The 17,785-nt window shown below is 37.3% G+C and overlaps 1 protein-coding gene across 4 annotated transcripts; it reads right to left on the bottom strand.

The window, feature by feature from the left end:
- Positions 1-182: 182 nt before the first annotated feature.
- On the bottom strand, positions 183-17,743 carry LOC126755483 (mucin-19). Of its 4 annotated transcripts, none has more exons than XM_050468078.1 (14): positions 16,416-17,743; positions 14,884-15,126; positions 12,458-12,635; positions 11,053-12,309; positions 9,711-10,995; positions 8,151-8,268; positions 6,949-8,089; positions 6,631-6,879; positions 6,390-6,566; positions 5,684-6,320; positions 5,378-5,606; positions 2,759-3,009; positions 1,481-2,688; positions 183-1,406 (listed from the first exon to the last, which is right to left on the bottom strand). In XM_050468078.1, the coding sequence occupies exons 2-14, from the start codon at positions 14,932-14,934 to the stop codon at positions 1,333-1,335; spliced, it is 6,855 nt and encodes a 2,284-aa protein (XP_050324035.1). In that variant the 5' UTR covers positions 14,935-15,126; positions 16,416-17,743; the 3' UTR covers positions 183-1,332. The 4 variants fall into 4 exon arrangements, with proteins under 4 accessions (XP_050324035.1, XP_050324034.1, XP_050324033.1 ...); XM_050468077.1 differs by having other exon boundaries at positions 9,711-12,309; positions 16,416-16,638; positions 17,476-17,742; XM_050468076.1 differs by having other exon boundaries at positions 9,711-12,309; positions 16,416-17,742.
- Positions 17,744-17,785: the final 42 nt, after the last annotated feature.

Consider the following 17,785-nt stretch of genomic DNA (forward strand, 5'->3'; position numbering starts at 1 on the left):
ATTTCTGCTGAAGCGGCATTTTTTTTATGAAATTTCTGCTTTCATATTTTTTATGGGGCGTGTGTTCGAAAATGAAAATGCATTATTGCTATGCATCACACACACACACAATGAGTGCAATAATGAGCGCAAAGCGACACAAAAAAATAAGAAAAAAATAAAATAAAATTAATAAAAAAATGTTTACATGTTATTTTTTTTTTAATGTAACTTTGTTCAAAAATTTTGCTTAAAAATAAAGTCGCTTTGTTAAATGTATTTTTGTTGTTATTTTTAAATAATAAATTTTTACAAATGCGAGTGTGTTACATTACTGCTTGAACTGTATTTTGATTATTATAATTTTTGTTTGTTTTGTGTTTACTGCTTTTTTTCCAACAGTTCTTATCAGCTGGCTTAAGCTACAAGTTTGTGAAATAATTTAACTACAAATGGTATTGTTCGCGTGCATTGCTTTAGAAAACTACTGTTATATATATAGTATATATTGCTATATATACATATATATATGTATATATATTTCCATGTATATATAGTTATATTTCTGTGGTTTTACTAAATTCTAATTATCAAGTTCTCGGTTACAGTGATTTATCGCACATATATATACTACCTTATCTGTAATAAATCTAACCATTTATTTTTAACTTTTCTATAATAGTGTGTTTTTGTTTTTTTTTTGTTTGTTTTGTTTTTCTTTACGTTATAATTAAATAGTTTAGTGCAGCGTATTACAATTAAAGTTGGTAATGTAACTTATTAATTTCTAAAACTCTTTTCCAAATTAGTTAACGAATTATTCTCCTTTTCATGTGCACCACATTGCTTACGCACACACTCTCTCACGCCCTCTCTGCTTTCTCTAACGCTCTATAGCTAATTGTCAGCCGTGCACCCCTTGTTCTGCTATAAACATTACTGCCTAGTTGTCTATACTGTTAGTCAGTAAGTAATTAGTCAGATCCATTAAAATATTAAACAAATGTCAAAATTATTGATTTTGTGGTTGCTTTAAATGCTTAAAATACATAAGTATTCCTTTACGTTAGTCCTCACATGTTTTCGCCTGTTTTGGTTTTTAAACCAATAATCCATATACGTTTCATATACTCCAACCCGCACTCGTTACTCGTTAGTAGTTAGACCTTATACAATTTTGATTGATTTATAATTGTTTTAAGTTTTTTGCTTCACAACTGCAACTGCGATGAACGCATGCAATATCACGAATTCATCATAGCCAACGTGTTTGCCAATAAATGCGGGTATTTGTTTAGCAAGACAAATGCATTATGCCTTCATGTTATATGGATTCTTTTCGTTCTGTGTTTCTCATTTGTTTGGTCCGGGAGGAAAAGGATTTATCACAGCTACGGCAGCAGCTTGCTGACTTGCCAATACTGCAGCTAAACGACAAAAATAAGAATTGAAAGCATTAAACAAACAATATAACCGGCTATGTCATTGTAATAGAACTTACCACCATAGGGTGCCGTGTACATGGGGTAACCTAACCCCACATGAGTGTGGTGGTGTGTGTGCACATGTCGTTGTGGCGGCGGACTACGTGAATCTGCCGGGTTGCTATTACCACCGGCAGGAGCACCGCCAATACCGCCGCCACTATTCGGCCCGCTGGGACCACCCTGTTGCTTGTGTGCATCTATATTTAGTGGTCCGCCCGCCAAGCTGCCACCCGGACCGCCTGGTCCACCGCTCAACACCTTTTGTCCCAGCACATCAGACTTATTTGGCGGGCCACTCATGCCGGTCGGTGGCGGTTGCAGATTTAATGGCATGCCGCCACCCACAGACGACTGATTTGTTGGCGGCAAATGACCGCCGCTGTTGGGTGCATTTTGTACCGTATTCGGACCACTGCCTGGCCCAGTTACGCCACCGCCACTAACACCCTGCTGTTGCATACCCACATTCGGACTAGATACGCTGACTTTGACCGCGCCACCCGGACCGCCACTGCCACCACCACCACCACCGCCGCTCGTCGGTGATTTCAGTGCACGCTCACTCAGCTCGTGTATTTTGTGCGTAGTGTAATACTGGCTAGCGGCGTGGTGTAGCGCGTCGAGTGCCTTTGTGCCGGTGTTGCGTGACAGATCCTCAGGCGCATGATATCTCGGCATGGGTAAATGATACGGCGCCGCATTGTAAGGGCCGGCGGCAGACATCAAGACATTACGATACATAGGATGGTTGGGATCGAAGCTGAACGGTGCTGGCGCTATGTATGATGGATGCAGGAAGTATTGTGATGTTGGTGGCGGCGGTGGTCCTTGTGTCTCCATTGTGGGTTTCTGTCCCTCCTGTTTAACTTTGACTTCTTCTTCTTGTTGCTTTTGCTTGGAGCTCTCCTTGGTGAGATTTGTTGCTTTACCACTGCCGGAATTGCCGCCGCTACTGCTCGAGCAACTTTGTGATTTACTTTTTTGCGACTGCTGATGTTGTTGCTGCTGCTGTTGTTGTTGCTGTTGTTGCTGCTGCTGCTGCTGTTGCTGTGCCATTGCCATCTGCTGTTGGTGCTGTGCTGATGGGCCTGTGTCGTCCTTATGCTGTCCCATGACTTGTGCTTGCAACGAGCCATGCGGTACGCTGTTGGAGGGATTTTGCGCTCGTAGAGCTGCGACTGTATTTTGGCGACGTTGTTGCTCGTCCGAGAGTATATAGTACCTGAAGGCGACGGGGGTACATGGAACATTAGTATATGATGTTGGATTATGCAAATTTTCGAATAATTTACCTTCTAAATTCCTCCTCACGTGACAAGTGCTGCTGTGCGGCCAAGGTCATTGGATGACGCTGATATATATTCGGATATGTACCCAAGCTTTGCAAATCTTTCGGATGCAGTGCGTGTGGTTGTTGCGGCTGTTGTTGCTGCTGCTGTGGCGGTTGTTGCTGTTGTTGTTGAGACTGAGGAGGCGGATTGTGCTCTTGCTTTATCTCCTGTTTTGTCATCGGCTCGCTTTTGATGTGTTTGGTCGAAACCAACTAAAATAAAATGTGATAATTGTTTGTTTTAGCCAAAGTTGTTGTAAATAATCTAACAAAATAATTATATATTAATTGGTAAAATACTTTATTATTAAAATTATTTGATTATTAAAATATTTTTTGAAACCCAAAGAATAACTCAACTGTGCGTCTACGATCCTCGAAAATAATAGATATAAGCTAATGTAATATGCTTGAAGCATAAACAATGCAAATTTAACTTTTTCGGAAAAAGTTATTTACTTTTCATCGAAAGGGTCAAATGGTTGCAATTGTGATCTGGTGATGTTGTTGCTTTTGTAGTGGCAAAAAATTTTCCTAAAGTAATTTCTAGGAATTTTGCCGAGGTAACAGGTCTTGGCCGGATACAAGTCCGGGTCCAATCCAGTTACTTAGACCCGACTGTCATGGAACGAACAATTGTGATCTAGTGATCTTTCGCTTTACGGCTTCAATAAAATACACAATTTTTTTCTATAACCACTGGAGATCCTAAATACAATTTTCACTTCTTTAGCTTTTTTTTACTTTGGATATCTTTGGGTAGTCAATATTGAAGCTCCAAAGAACAAAACGGTTATAGGCGGCATTATTCGCCTTTATTTTTATTGTTACTGTCACTGAATCACTCTCCAAATAAATTTGCTACTGAAGTTACCCGGTATAATATGCGGTATCTCTGACATATTAGCAGCCGTCTTTTATATAACTAAGCAGATCTTTCCTTTTCGAATAATAAAAAGACACGGGGAGCCAAATCTGGGTAAAAGGTGGGTTCCGTTTCGTCTTTAGCGAAAAAAATGCGACAGCGCATTCTAGGCATAGCTTCGTGCTCAAAACATTAACCAAAATGGTTGAATTTTTCTCTAAAAGATTTTGAGAGACAGCGTATGCTCTCATTCTAACACGACGCTTGAAAATGCAATGCAACTCGAATGAGGCAAGTATTTGATGAATTCACGACCTTCACATAAGGCTTTGTGCCCATCAAATGCTTGTGTTCGTGATAAAGTAGACCCCCAAAAACATTTCTGCAACATTTTCGTCAATTTCGTAACCTCGATTCCACGCTTCGTAAACAAAGTTTCTAAAAAAAACACAAATTGACATATGGATGCCAAACTTCACACGACTATAAAAAAGGTTATAACCATCTGGAAAAAAAATTATCGAATCGGTTTGCGCGCGAAGTCAAATACTTCGGAAAACTGTAAACGCCAACAAGTGATACTTGGAACTGAGAAGCCAATTGAGATGCAAATTAGTTTTCAGAATAAATAAATATAGTCGACTCACAACCGCAATTAATTAATTCCCTATAGTACCCAATAAACCGTTATTATAGAGCGATATACATAACTGTATGAAGAGTTGATTCAGAGAAATGGACGTGGGTCACTCACAAAAGTCATCTTCATAAGCATATCAACCGAAAATAAAACCAGTCAGGCACATAACTATTTCCAATTTAGTCACGTTCCATAAAATATGGAGCGAAGGAAAATAAAGTTTTTTATAATACAACAACAGATCGACGATGAACAGTTAGAAGTCTGTGGATTTTGGATCTACGCTTACGACCGGGAAACAGACCATCAGTCGGCTGAATATCGTGGCAAAGGTGATCCGAAGCCGAAAAGCCACGTCAAAAATTAAGGTTACGTTGAAAGTTTTCTTCGATTATCGAAGTGTGGCGCACTCCGAATTCTTTCCGACCGGCCAAACTATCAAAAAGGAATACTATTTGAGCGTTATGCGTGAAGCTATTCATAAAAAAAAGGACGGAATTAAGGGCCAACGACTCTTGGTTATTGCACCACAAGAAGGCAACGTCGCACACTGCATTGATTCTTCGTGAGTTTTTCTCCAATATGGTGCCGCAACCACTGTATTCGCCTGATTGAGCTCAGCAAACTGAAGCGACCGCCCCGGGGAAACCGTTTTGAGTGACTTGAAGACATTAAACGTGAGTCGCTACGCGAATTGAGGGTTATTCCGGGAATTGACTTTAAAAACTGTTTTCGTGGAAACTCCCGCGGACCTGATTCTAGAGTACCCAGCGGTCTGTAGACGCAAAACCAAGGCTCTTGGATCTATGTATATATCCGAAAAGGGATTGTAAGCACACTCGAATTTTTCTGTGCTGGGCCTATTGACATAGGCTGTATAATAGAGGCGTAACCTCAAAAGACTTTAAGTCGCGGTTCAAGCCGCAGATAGGAGTCAGAAAGACTGATACTTTAAATGGGGGTTTCTTTACGGTGAAGAAAATGTGATCTACTATAATTGGGGACTTGTCACATTAATCATATACATATGTATGTATTTGAAATCTTTGTCGATGTAGTTGTTGTTATAAACTTACTTGTTGCTGCTGAGGTGTTGGCTTGGATATTTCATGCGGACTAGGACTTTCCTTGAGGCGTTCATCCTTAATGACACCGGAATTTGGGTGTGGAGGTGCATTGCTTTGCGACTGTGACGTGGGTAAACCACCGTGGGCGCTCAATTTTACAGGATCATCTTGTGACGATACAATCGATACAGGTCCATAATTCGGTTCTACATTATAAGGATAACCGGCAGCCATGTAACTAGAAAATAAAGCAATAATTAAATATTTTTTTAAAGACTTTATCCCTTTTAATGCGTTTAGAAGATGAAGTCTTACTTGAAGGGGTAAAAATGTGATAGGGATTTGGCGGGTGTAGGTGCTGGCAACCCGCCCGGTCCCACACCTGATGGTCCCAACGATGACATGGAGCCCATGCCTGGTGGTAAGCCATTATTCGGCGGACCGATATTGCTTAAATTTACCGAAGACTGTGGTGGTTGGCCCGTGGGGTTATCTTTTTGATTACCACTGCCATCTTGCGACTGCAATTGTTGCTGAAGACTAACAGCTTGTTGCTGCTGCTGCTGTTGCGATGATTTCGTCATTAAATCTAGTGGCGGATCTTTACTTTTGTTACTGTAGTCGGACAAATGTGGCGATTGCTGTTGTTGTTGATGGGACTGTTGTTGCATTAAATGAGACGATTGTATTGCACCCTGTTGTTGTTGCTGTGATGGTGGAAGCGTTAACGTTGGCTGTACTAGAGCTGAGGGCAACAAACCCTTATTGGCTGCCTGTGACGATTGCTGATCGGAAGAAGTGGGAGGCACCAAATATTGCTGCTGCTGATAAAACTGATACATGCCGTAGCCGCCTAAAGGTGGTATACCCGGCGCACCACTTCCCAAGCCCACAGAACCCAAATCAGTTGGTTTCTTGTTTGGTAAGTCCATGAGTTTAGGTTGTGACTTATCTGTGTGAGTGAATATAAGAATTACATTATATAACTGTAAATCATAAAATATACAACAATTGCAGTTACCTAAAATATCCTGTTCGCCCACTGGTGTGGAATCATCCGAAATGTCACTGTAGGCAGGACTCTGTACATTATCCCGTGTTACAACACCGTCGTACTCTACAGGTCCGGGCGACTTTCGACATTTCTTTTGCTTCACCGCTGCAAAGCCAGATGTGCCTTTCGTGGTTAATGAAATGCCTTCAATTGAAAATTATTTAATTAGTTCCATAAATAAAGAGGGGCGCGCTTTAAAAAATGTCACCTTGTAAATTTTGTCCACTGGGCACCGGCGAGCTGGTATAAGTACTTATTGCCGATGGGTGTTGTTGTACACTTTCCAAATTCGCTGATAATTGTGGCGGTGGTGCCCGTTGAGGACTCTGTCCTGACATAGCACTCTGCTGCGGGTTTACTCCTTGCGTTGCTTGTTGTTGCAATGCTAATATTGACGGTGGGGCACCCGAATTGGATGCATCGCTTTGAGGACCAAATCTCAATACACCCGGTTTTACTGTTAAACGAAAATAAATGAGTAAGTATAATAATTGTTCGAGGTTTGTGGAAATACTGAAATACTCACGTCCACCCTGTTGGGCAAGTGCCGATGCCGGAGATGTTTCTGAAAGTAATGCAGGTGGATTGCCAGCATTTGGCATACCAAGCGTTTGCTGTTGTTGTTGCTGGCAAAGAACTTGTCCCGAAATGCCCGTTGTTATGCTGCCACCGGCAACAGGATGTGGTTGCTGCTGTTGTGTTTGTGGCATTAGCGCTTGTGCGGTAGAGGCTGCTAGAACACCACCAACACCAGCGCTGCCACCAGCGCCAAGAGACGCACTCAATAAACTAGATGACGCAGTAGACAATGGAGTAGATGCAGTCAGCGACGCAACAGAAATAGTTTGTGTGCCGGGTGTGGGTGTGGTGGCAGCACCAATCACAGGTTCTGGCTCCCCGACACCATCGGTGACTGTGGGTTGCGTCGAAGGTGGCAAAATAGCAGCTGGTTGCGTTGGTGCTTCAGTAGAGGATGCCGTTGGCATTGGAGCTGCATTAATTGGCGGTGTTACCGGTGATGTTATCACCATAGCACCAGTTGCCAATGTCGAGCTTTCTGCAGGAGTTGGCGTTGTACCACGGTTGTTTTGTGCCGACGGCACCGGTGATGAGGTTGGTGTGGGTGGCTCATCAGGCAATTGTAAGGAATCTTCGTCTATGGAACATGAGCTACCATGTGCATGAGATTGATGGTAGCGCAGTCCGTTGGCGTGCTTATATTTTTTACTGCAATCCTGCTCCGGGCACTCTAGTAACACCGGCGATATGGCGCACGGTGAGGCAGTCTTACATTTCTTCGTGCTTATTTGTACATTAAGGCCAGTCACAGGATTGACAAGACTTTGAGGCTGCGTAGCAAGACCACCTCCACTCGCCGATATCGGTATACCGCTAGCGTTTGCTACATTTGCAGTACACTCGGTGTCGCCATTAATGGGCGACGGTGAGTCATCTTTCGATTTTCTCTTCTCAGAACGTGGAGGTAAAAATGCTGTTGGCGATGTGCTCGGTGTGGCTCCACCACCATTCCCCGACGAAGAGCTACTTGTTGTCGTTGTGGTATTTGATGTGCTAGTTGCACTAATTGAAGTACGTGATGCACCGCGGCCACCTTTCGTTGTACCATTACGCAACTTCGAATGCACCTGCGCATGTGAAAAATATATCTATAAAAGATATTAAAATTCAATTAGAGGTGACAAATAGAATTTATAGGCGAGTGCTTACCGAGCTTCTTGTTTCGGTGAAATTACTCAAATCTGGTGTTAGCGCTGCACTTCGTCCTCGTTTTCCACGACCTTTGGGTGTTCGGGAGTCCAATTCCTCGGTTGGTGAATCACAGAATCTAAGAATTAAACATTTCATTTGAAAAATAAGCTTATTATAAAATTTATTTATTGTTCAATTGTTGTTCATATTATTGCGATTAAATATTTTAACTATTTGGGAATTTTATTAAAAAAGTGGGTATTATTTGACTGTTTTCAAACTATCGGCTTTATGTAATGGGAACCTGCTTGGGTTTTGTATCTGGCTAAGCAGAATTTACATAACAGAAAATTAGCGTTAGATTGTTTAAGGATACTACAACAACAATAACAATATGCTTTGAAGTTGCTCAAAAATATCTTTCGGATACAGATCAATCAAGGACCTCAGTATCAGATAACAGTAGCACTAGTAAGTTATTATTCAAATTGAAAATTATTAAAATTTCAGCTAATTTTAAGCCTTAAATTAATAAAATATTTCTGAATTTTCCCACAAACTACAACATAATATCGATTAGACTATATTTAGCTTTAATTAAAAAAAAAAAAACTATCTTAAAAATGTGAACGAACATCAGCTGATAAAGGAATAAAGGTGGGTAGCGTTGCCATCAACTGCAGGTATTAATTCTAATTTTTATGTTTTAAATTAAAGCATGTTTTAAAAAAAAAATTAACACATAATTTTTTTTTTAATTATTCTTGAAATTTTAAGCGTTTTATTAATAATAATATAAAAAAAATCTTATTATTTCTATTTAGCTTGTTATAAAAAATAACCTAGACGTTTGTTGGATGCAAATTTGAAAAGATGATGTATCATGGTGTCATTAGTGCTAAAAAAATATATTTTATCGATCAAGCCAAAAATTAAAATCGAACAACCCAACATACGTAAATTATTTATTTTACTAAATACATATTTGTTGTATAAACTTATACACATATTGACATAAAGAAACAATAAAATCGATTTTAAATTAAATTTAAAGTTATCAAAAATTATAATAAATAAAGAAATTTTAACTTTTCTAATCAATCTTCATACATATTGTAGCCATTTTACCAATAATACTGCCTTTGAAATATATACGTGATGACCGGCACAGTGAGACTTTTTGTTAGACCATAAAAACAGTAACCTAGCTCAGTGTCCTTGGCAGTTGTTTGACTTAATTTTGTGTTTGACAATGCAACTCGACATTGAATAGAATTTCTAGATACTAGGGTAAGTTGTCACTATGCATAAATTGGAATTTCCCCACACATGGTGACATAAATGACAAATAATATAACAAAGCAACTGTCTCAGCTAACTTTTATATTAGGTATTTACTTATGTATTCGTATTTTTTGTTGTTGTGAGAGGGACAAAAGTATCGCAAATTATTTTGAAGAAACTCTAGAGGGTGATAGACTTTGATTAAATATAAATTCAGATCGCTCTTCCTAATATAAGACTCTTTAGTCGAAGGGATATATAGATTTACGCGCACTAAAACACTCCACAACTTACCTGGGTGGTGCCCAATCATGACGTGTGCAATCCAGTAATGTGCCAACGTAAGTTTTGCCGCGCCATGTTACATTCACCACAAGCACACCGCCCTCTGTCTCATGCCAAACAATGCCCTCAAGCGTTACAGAAGTTCCCGGCTCGCAGGGACCCAAACAATCTGGCTCCGTTATAGTTCCTACTGAGGTACCAATACAAATATCAACCATTTCTTTGGCTAAAGTACTCGATGCTGCATTCGAGGAAGGATCACCATGTTTTGCCCGCTTGGCGGGTGGTGACTTGATGCCATCATCTCCAGCATTGCTACTGTTTGGGCCGTTATTGCTGGACGATTGTGTTGTTGTACTGGAAGAGGAATTCGCGGGAACTGAAATAGTGTGGTGTACAGTCGCTGAGATCATACCGGGAGCCATAAGTTTTGCTTGCGCGACAGGAACAATTGAAGTGTTTGACTTACTATCATTATTTCCGCTCAGATTATTCGCAGACGAATTTGTTGCACTATTACTAAAGGTGGTGGAAGCTGCTGCTGCAGCTAATTGCGCAGCAATGTGTGAGGAGATTTTAATGTTGCCGCAATTAGTTGCATCCTTACCCGGTGGACCGGGTGCATTTGGTGTACTATTACTACCCATTGATTGTGGTGTAGTAGTCGTGGCAGCCGATGTGGCTGCTAGTAGTGTGGCCGCTGTAGCTGCAGCAGTTACTACACCAGCGGCTGAGCCCACTGATGGTGTAAATACGCCTGGTGGCACAGAACCACTATTAACATTATTATTGGCTGTATTGTTGCCCATGCGTTGGGACAAAACGCTAATTGATGAACTATTAGCACTTTCTGAGCGGCGTGAACACGAGTGGTTGGTGCAAGCACTAGTCGCAGCTCCATTTGTGGTGTCAATATTGCAATGACATGCGATGCCTTTGTCATTGACATTGGTGAGACCATCTTTTTCAGCCGAAGTGGAAGCGTTTTTATCCGCTATTAAACGATTGGAATGTGTGGTTTTCTCTTTAGCTTTTTCCCGCCGGTGACCTGAACTACCACGCTTGTTGCTTTGAGGAGTACCCTGACCGCTGCTACCGGAACCGGTAGAACCGCCACCAGAGTTCGAATTATTACTGTTCATACTGTTGTGGCTATTGCCTTGACTACTACTATTACTACTGGAAATATTACTTAGATGCTTTTTATTGCTGCCGCTTATATTGGTTAAATTTGATCCCGAACCGCTGCCACTACCTGTATTTTGTGATGAGCCGCTTGAGTTACTACCACCACCTGATGAAGATGAGGAATGCGAACTAGTATTGACGCTGTTATTATCATCCAAGTTACCTGGATTATTGACACCTAAGGAACCATTCTGTTGTTGTTGTTCTGTGGCTTTGACAATTTCATGCTTGGCTTCTGACGTTTTGGTTCCCGGCTTGGTACGCTTTATTTTCATTTTAAGTCCCTTGTCAAGTGTCGCTTGATGATCAATGGACATTTTTGAGTTCGATTTACCACTACCGGAACCGCCAATGCCTTGGGCTCCACCCTGACCACCGCCAGATCCACCGCCCGCACTACTGTTATTACTGCTGCTACCACTGGATTGCGATGACATGCCGCTTGCAGAATGATTTGATGAACTCGATAGTGAATCGTTTTTTAATGCCGAAAGTAGAAGCGAAGAACCGCCAACTAAATTTTTGGGTATTTGGGAATTTTTATATGACGACACAAGATTACCGCCTTTCGAAAATCCAGCAAAGGTCGATACAGCTAATGTATTAGTCTTTTGGCTACCCTCACTTGCGCAGGTAGCAGGTGTGGCGTGAAGAGATACAGAAGACGATAATGGATATGATGGGGAAGACGATTGTAATGATTTAGACGCAATAGAACCAATTTTTTTGCTAAAGCCACCATCCGCCTTTTGCTCTTCAAATGTGGACTGTTGACTTTTGTAATTTATATGTTCGCGTGATTGTTGATACTTGCTTTCGAAATTCTTTAATTGTTGGGAACTATTACTGTTCTTGCTAACGGCTAAGTCTGAACGTTTACCTGGGATTGTGCTGTAGTTGTTGGGACTTGCAACTCTTTTAGAACTTTTAACTGGAAAATTCGTAGCAGTCGCATTTGATGTTGCTGTTATTGCTGTGTTCAACGACCTTGACAATGGCAAGTTTGCATATTTGCCTTTTTCTGATTTTAAACTAGCTTTATTTGCTGAAGACGACTTTGATGTCGATTTTATATTGGATGATATTATTCCAAGCTCATTGATGCCACCACCAGAACTGTAAGTTTTTGTTAAATTTTGTGCTGCCGTCGACGATTTTTCAATATCAGCATCTAGATCATCCAGCAACTCAGGTATTCCACCAATATCCCATTCGTCTTCGTACTCAAAATTTGTATCCTTTGATTCGCTAGAAATTGACGATGGCTGACAATTTGCTTCTTGTACTACAGGGCTATTCCTAGCTACTGCATTTACAATTACTCCTTTCCCAGATGGTTTTGGGAAACTAGCCCTTCTATTGCTTACGCTACCACCTCCACTGGACTGTGTTGAATGCGATTTCGATTGTGCAAAATGTTCTGGTGATTATAAATTATACTATTATTATCTGGATATTTTGAAATAATCGCAAAATATTTTAAATACAATACTAATTCTATTTATATGTAATATAATAATTGTAAAAGCAAAGAAATTTTGTTTTTATTATTATTTATTTGTACTTACTTGAACTTGCCACCTTTTTATTTGAGTTGTGTTTTGTATAATTTTGGTAATGATGCTTGTGCGAAGACGATGACAATTTTTTATTTAAATCTGAGGCAGGTGAAACCAAAGTATTACTTGTGCTTCCTACCAACTTGTGTTTATTACTATCCGTAACTATGCTTTTATTATTGGCCACCTTATAAAAAAAATTGGAGTTATTAGATATTGAAATATTAAACTAAAATTAATATGATACATATGTATATAATTTTTTTGGAACAAAAATTATATAAGCATACTTCGTCGCTGCGTCAGCGAGTTCAATTTGTTTTCAAGCGATTAATATTGTATATTTTAATATTTTTCTTATTTCTGAATTTGTGGTTTTTTATATACTATAGTTTTTGTAATTATCAAACAAATCTGGTAGACGGAGAGAAATATGCACCGAAAATCTACTCAAGAGTTAATATAATTAATAATTTCTAATATATAGTGGGTTCCTGATAAAGAAACAATAAAAATATATATAATACGATATACAAACTTTTATGAAGAAGCTGTTATTTAAAAACCTTTATAAAAAAATTATTTTTGTTGGCGCGGCAATGATATATTTACATACATATGTATGTAACATGTAAATAATAGTTGTTAGAATAAAAGGTTTTGTATGATTAACCATATTGGCTGCGTTTAAATACAATTCTAAAAGTAAAATTTCTCTCTTCTATTCAATTAAATATTTTATAAAGTATTCATTCCAATATGATGGCAAATCTATACTCCTTACTTTGAATTGTTACTTTTGACACTACGGCTAACGAAACCATTTTTAAAATGTAAATATTTTACTATAACATTTCTCATATTGCATTAAGAAATCAAATGCTGTGTGTGAGCAAGTTTGGCTCCAATTTTTGTGTCCTACACAACACAACCCCATAACCGATATGAAACAAAAATGTATAATAGGTATCTATGACATTTTGTAATTGTGCACTTAACATACATATGTATAAACATTTTTAATCTCTTATTTTTTTTTAATTTTTATGTTAATTAATAAACAGCTCATATATTTTGTTTTATATTTCATTTATCACCTTAACATTTTCGTTTTAATCGAATACTTACAATAATAATTTATTGATATGAACGAATTACTAATAAATAGTAAAATAGGCTATATATTAATTAAATTTTTTATTATGTATAAATCTATAGCCAATATATATCATTGTCTATCTGATGTAAAACATACACATACACTTTTATATAAACATATGTATGTATGTACAAGTAGAGTTAGGTATGATATGTAGAAATCTTTTCATAAACGAGTACTCATAAATTCTATACATCAAGGCTCGCATCGGTGCCAGGCGCACGCAACGAACAACCGATAAATGTTAAAAAAGCCCAAGGGACGCTCAAAAACCGGCGCAACGATGCAAGGGGATGTCGATAACACTATTCACATAAATACGCATATAGAAATTTCAACAACAAAAACTGGCATTTACAAACGAGCCGAACATAAGTGGCCCAAGATGAACGCACGAAAGCGAATGAATGCCAATGTTACGCCGACCGAAGCAGCGAAGTAGCAAATATACTTGTTCTCGCGAAACCATTGTTCGAATTTTGTTTTAAATATCCTTACCGAAACCACTTACAAAACCACCATTTACTAACTAATAGAAATTGTATATAAAAGTGTTCATATCGCAAAAGTTTCATAAAAAATTGCAAAGTTTGCATTTGCCAAAACAATTAAATATAATTTTCAATTTAATGTATCGATACCTGAATAGTATCTAGTCATCACTGCTTCTGCTGCGCAAACACACGCTTCTCTGCTTTCACTTCTTTTCGTTTTTGCTACTGCGACGCTTCTTCTATTCACTTTTATAGATTTCAGCTTTTAAATTTTTTCCCACTTTAAAGTCCGGCCAATGCCGGTTTTTTTCTTCGTCGCATTTAACACAAATGCACATATCAAAGAGTTTTCTTAATTACACTATGCATATAATCAATTAAAATTTTATATCAACCAATTAATAATGTTCACTCCCGTATTTCTTTCGATACAATCTGCCTGCGCCATCAAACCAGAGATGTTCTCTGTTGAAAGAGTGTTTGCTCGTTATTTTTGTGTTCCCTTTTCGTGTCAGAATGACATTAGAATGCAAGAACACGAAAACAATGCACAGAGTTGCAACAATTTACTAAGTCTGATAATTTGTTGATACTTAAAATAAACATGTTCATAAAAAAAAATAATAAAAATATACGTAATGAACAATTTATAAGTTCAATAAACAAGAGTATAGGGAAAACTATTTTGCTCGGAAAAAATTCATACATTTCTCTAATACCTTAACTTTGTGAAGCATTAGTTAATAAAATCAGAACTTATAACTTTTAAAACCCATATTTACCTTATTCGGGTGGTGGCTAACGTTCACCTCACTGCGTCTCATTGATTCCATGCAGTCCAAGAAGTGAGGGTGGTTGCTTGCTGCGGGTTCCCACAATGCAACGTTCCCTCATCCACATAAATGTATTGACAATATTTCAAATATTTCGAGGTATAATTTAACTCTGACAATAAATCATTGCAAAACCATTGAATTTTAACTGAGTTGGGCCTTGGCCCAGTGACCAATTTATTCATTTTTAATCTGAAATAGAAAAAAAATTATGGAAATTATATATTTTTTTAATTTAAACATATTAAAATAAAAATTCCACTGATTGGTTGTGTGGGCATCATATTATTATCGGAAATTAACGTCATTCGAAAAGATTTAATTGTTGAATATCCTATTCGATAAAAACTATTATCTTAACTTAATAAACTTCCCTACGGCATTCGATAGTTTTAAATATTTTTTTTTTGTTACAATACACCATTTACATTTTGGATGAACTGATAGTTTCGGAAACAAAGTGACACATCTTCTAGTCCTTACTTCCCAACAATATACCAAAATTTATTCGAGTTGAAGATAAGATCATATACTATATGTATGAATGCCTTTAACACATATCTTAAGCTCGCCGTCTTCCGTCACCGGCTTTTTACGTAATTCTTTTAAATTTGGCTTTGCTTTAACTGTAGCGGCAGAAAACATTCCTGAAGCAATTTCGAGGAATGGTGCCGTGTTGACAATCCTTGGATGGATAAATATGCGGGTCATGAACGGTAACTCTTCCTCGATTATGCATAGCCTGACTGGATGTTGATAGTGTATTGTGGAAAAATCATTAAATTAGAACGTAAAAGGATTTTTGTAGCTATATTTTATATCTGAATATCCTATAGCAATTAAAATATAAATTTTATTTATGTATATTAAGGAAAATCGTCGATACGCTTAATTAAAAGCGCAGTAACATTGAAGGTTGAAAAGTGAATATAGAAACACTTACACTTTGGGAAATATTTGTATTTTATTATTCTTAATTAAATCAAATTGAATTATAATAAAAATTCCCGAATACTCGTGCACACATAAAATTTCCACTTCATAATATACATATAGACATATGTATGTTTATATGTTATTTGCATTTAATTTTTCGAATAATATAGTTGTGAAGTTTCCAACTTTTTTTTTTGCAAATTTCGGAACTTTTATTCTCTTCAATAGAGAGACAATAGGAGCTTTTATTCTCTGAACTAGCACTTTATTTTTTGACGCCCTTTTGTCACAAATTTTTCGTACTTCGGCACATATGTATACAGTTATTGTATAAGAATTTTTTCCAAACAATAATTCAAACCCAAATTTTTACTGATTTGAGGTAGCTCTCACATTAAAATTAAACATAATATGCACATATACATACAAATATATGTATGTACACACACGATAGATATTAAACTCTACATATTCTATTTAACTATGTGTCTCAATTGAAAATAAAAAACTTTCTTATTTTGCGAACTAATATGTATATAACTTACATTTCAGTATTATTTGCGAATCCGAGTACCACAATTTATTCCAATTTCAATTTACATTTAATTCGCATAACTATGTGGTTGTGGATATTTTTCACTTTTCGTCTTAATTAATTCTGAATGTGTGTGTTTGCGATTCCACTCTTCGCGTTCATTGTTTAAGTTTAACTTACTGGACAGAAACTTTAGTCTGAATTTTCATTTGAAACCACAAATACACAGTACACTTTTATAAAATACGAATCACTTTAATTATTTGATAATCTTTTGAAAATTATTTTATATTTAATAGATCAAATGAACCAATCACAAACTCACGTAATGTTCGCCTCCCATTAATTTGTGAATGTATGAATAGAGCAGTTATTCAGGCTCAGTAGAATATTCAGGTTCAAAAGCCGCCACTGAATACAACATAAAATTTCTCTTTTCCCACTACCAATTACTCAGAGAAAATCTCAGAGCTGCCACTTTTGAATTTTAAAGCAAACCAATTGGAGTATTGTATTTTTGCATATTAAACGCGAAACAAACGAAATATGCGGTTAATATATTTATTATTTACATTCGGAGAGCTGGCTCCGTTATCAATATAATCAATGCACTATACGCGGACGACATTTCACATTTTTTGCCATTTTGTTGCAGTAAAGTGCCGAGGATGCAATTAACGTGTTTTGCAATTATACGGTATAATTCCATTGAATGTTAACCCTAATACTTATGTAAGTACATATGTGCAAACACCGATATATGTATGTGAACTTAGATGGCGTATTTATGGAAAATTGGATTTCTTTTAAATAAACTTTATTTAATTCTGTTGATGTTCGATACTAATATTATAACGTTGTAAGTTTTGAAAATTCAAACTCATTGGTTTTAGGATACATATAGTTGAAAATTACGATACAATTTTATTGCACACACGAAAAATTACCGATTTCTCTTTTCCAACACATTCAGATGTTTGAGTTCACTTATGTGCAGCAATTTAAGGTAAGGTGAATTACTTTTATTTTGGACAAAACAACATATAAATTAATGCACAAGTCGTCCAAACCTTCATTACATTTCGCCAACTTCACTTGCTTTAGTTTAATTTCAAGGACATAAGTTTTGCCAAATATCTCAGTGTACCAATTTTTTGGTAGTAATTTAGAGAGTTTTTGATTAAAGCTGCAGAATTTAACTGTTATATGATTGCAAACTTATCAATATATTTTGTTTTAATGCAGTTAAATTAAGTTAAAAGTCAATAGACTTGCACAATTTTATATGTTCGGCACCGTAAATAGTTTTAATTGGCAGCGAATTGGCAAAACTCTCTTAATTTCGATATAAATCTTTTCAATACAATGCAAGTTCATTTA

This window comes from Bactrocera neohumeralis, chromosome 4 (assembly GCF_024586455.1).
Source record: "Bactrocera neohumeralis isolate Rockhampton chromosome 4, APGP_CSIRO_Bneo_wtdbg2-racon-allhic-juicebox.fasta_v2, whole genome shotgun sequence".
In the NCBI taxonomy this organism is placed as follows: domain Eukaryota; kingdom Metazoa; phylum Arthropoda; class Insecta; order Diptera; family Tephritidae; genus Bactrocera; species Bactrocera neohumeralis.

What these genes read in the sequence shown, in the direction of transcription:
- LOC126755483 (XM_050468077.1), bottom strand. Translation starts at nt 14,934, where the DNA reads ATGGAATCAATGAGACGCAGTGAGGTGAACGTTAGCCACCACCCGAAT. An exon ending in TTAGCCACCACCCGAATAAG is followed by an intron (nt 12,636 to 14,883) that starts GTAAATATGGGT and finishes TTTTTTTATAAG; the next exon opens with GTGGCCAATAATAAAAGCAT. An exon ending in CAACACCTCAGCAGCAACAA is followed by an intron (nt 3,010 to 5,377) that starts GTAAGTTTATAA and finishes ATTTTATTTTAG; the next exon opens with TTGGTTTCGACCAAACACAT.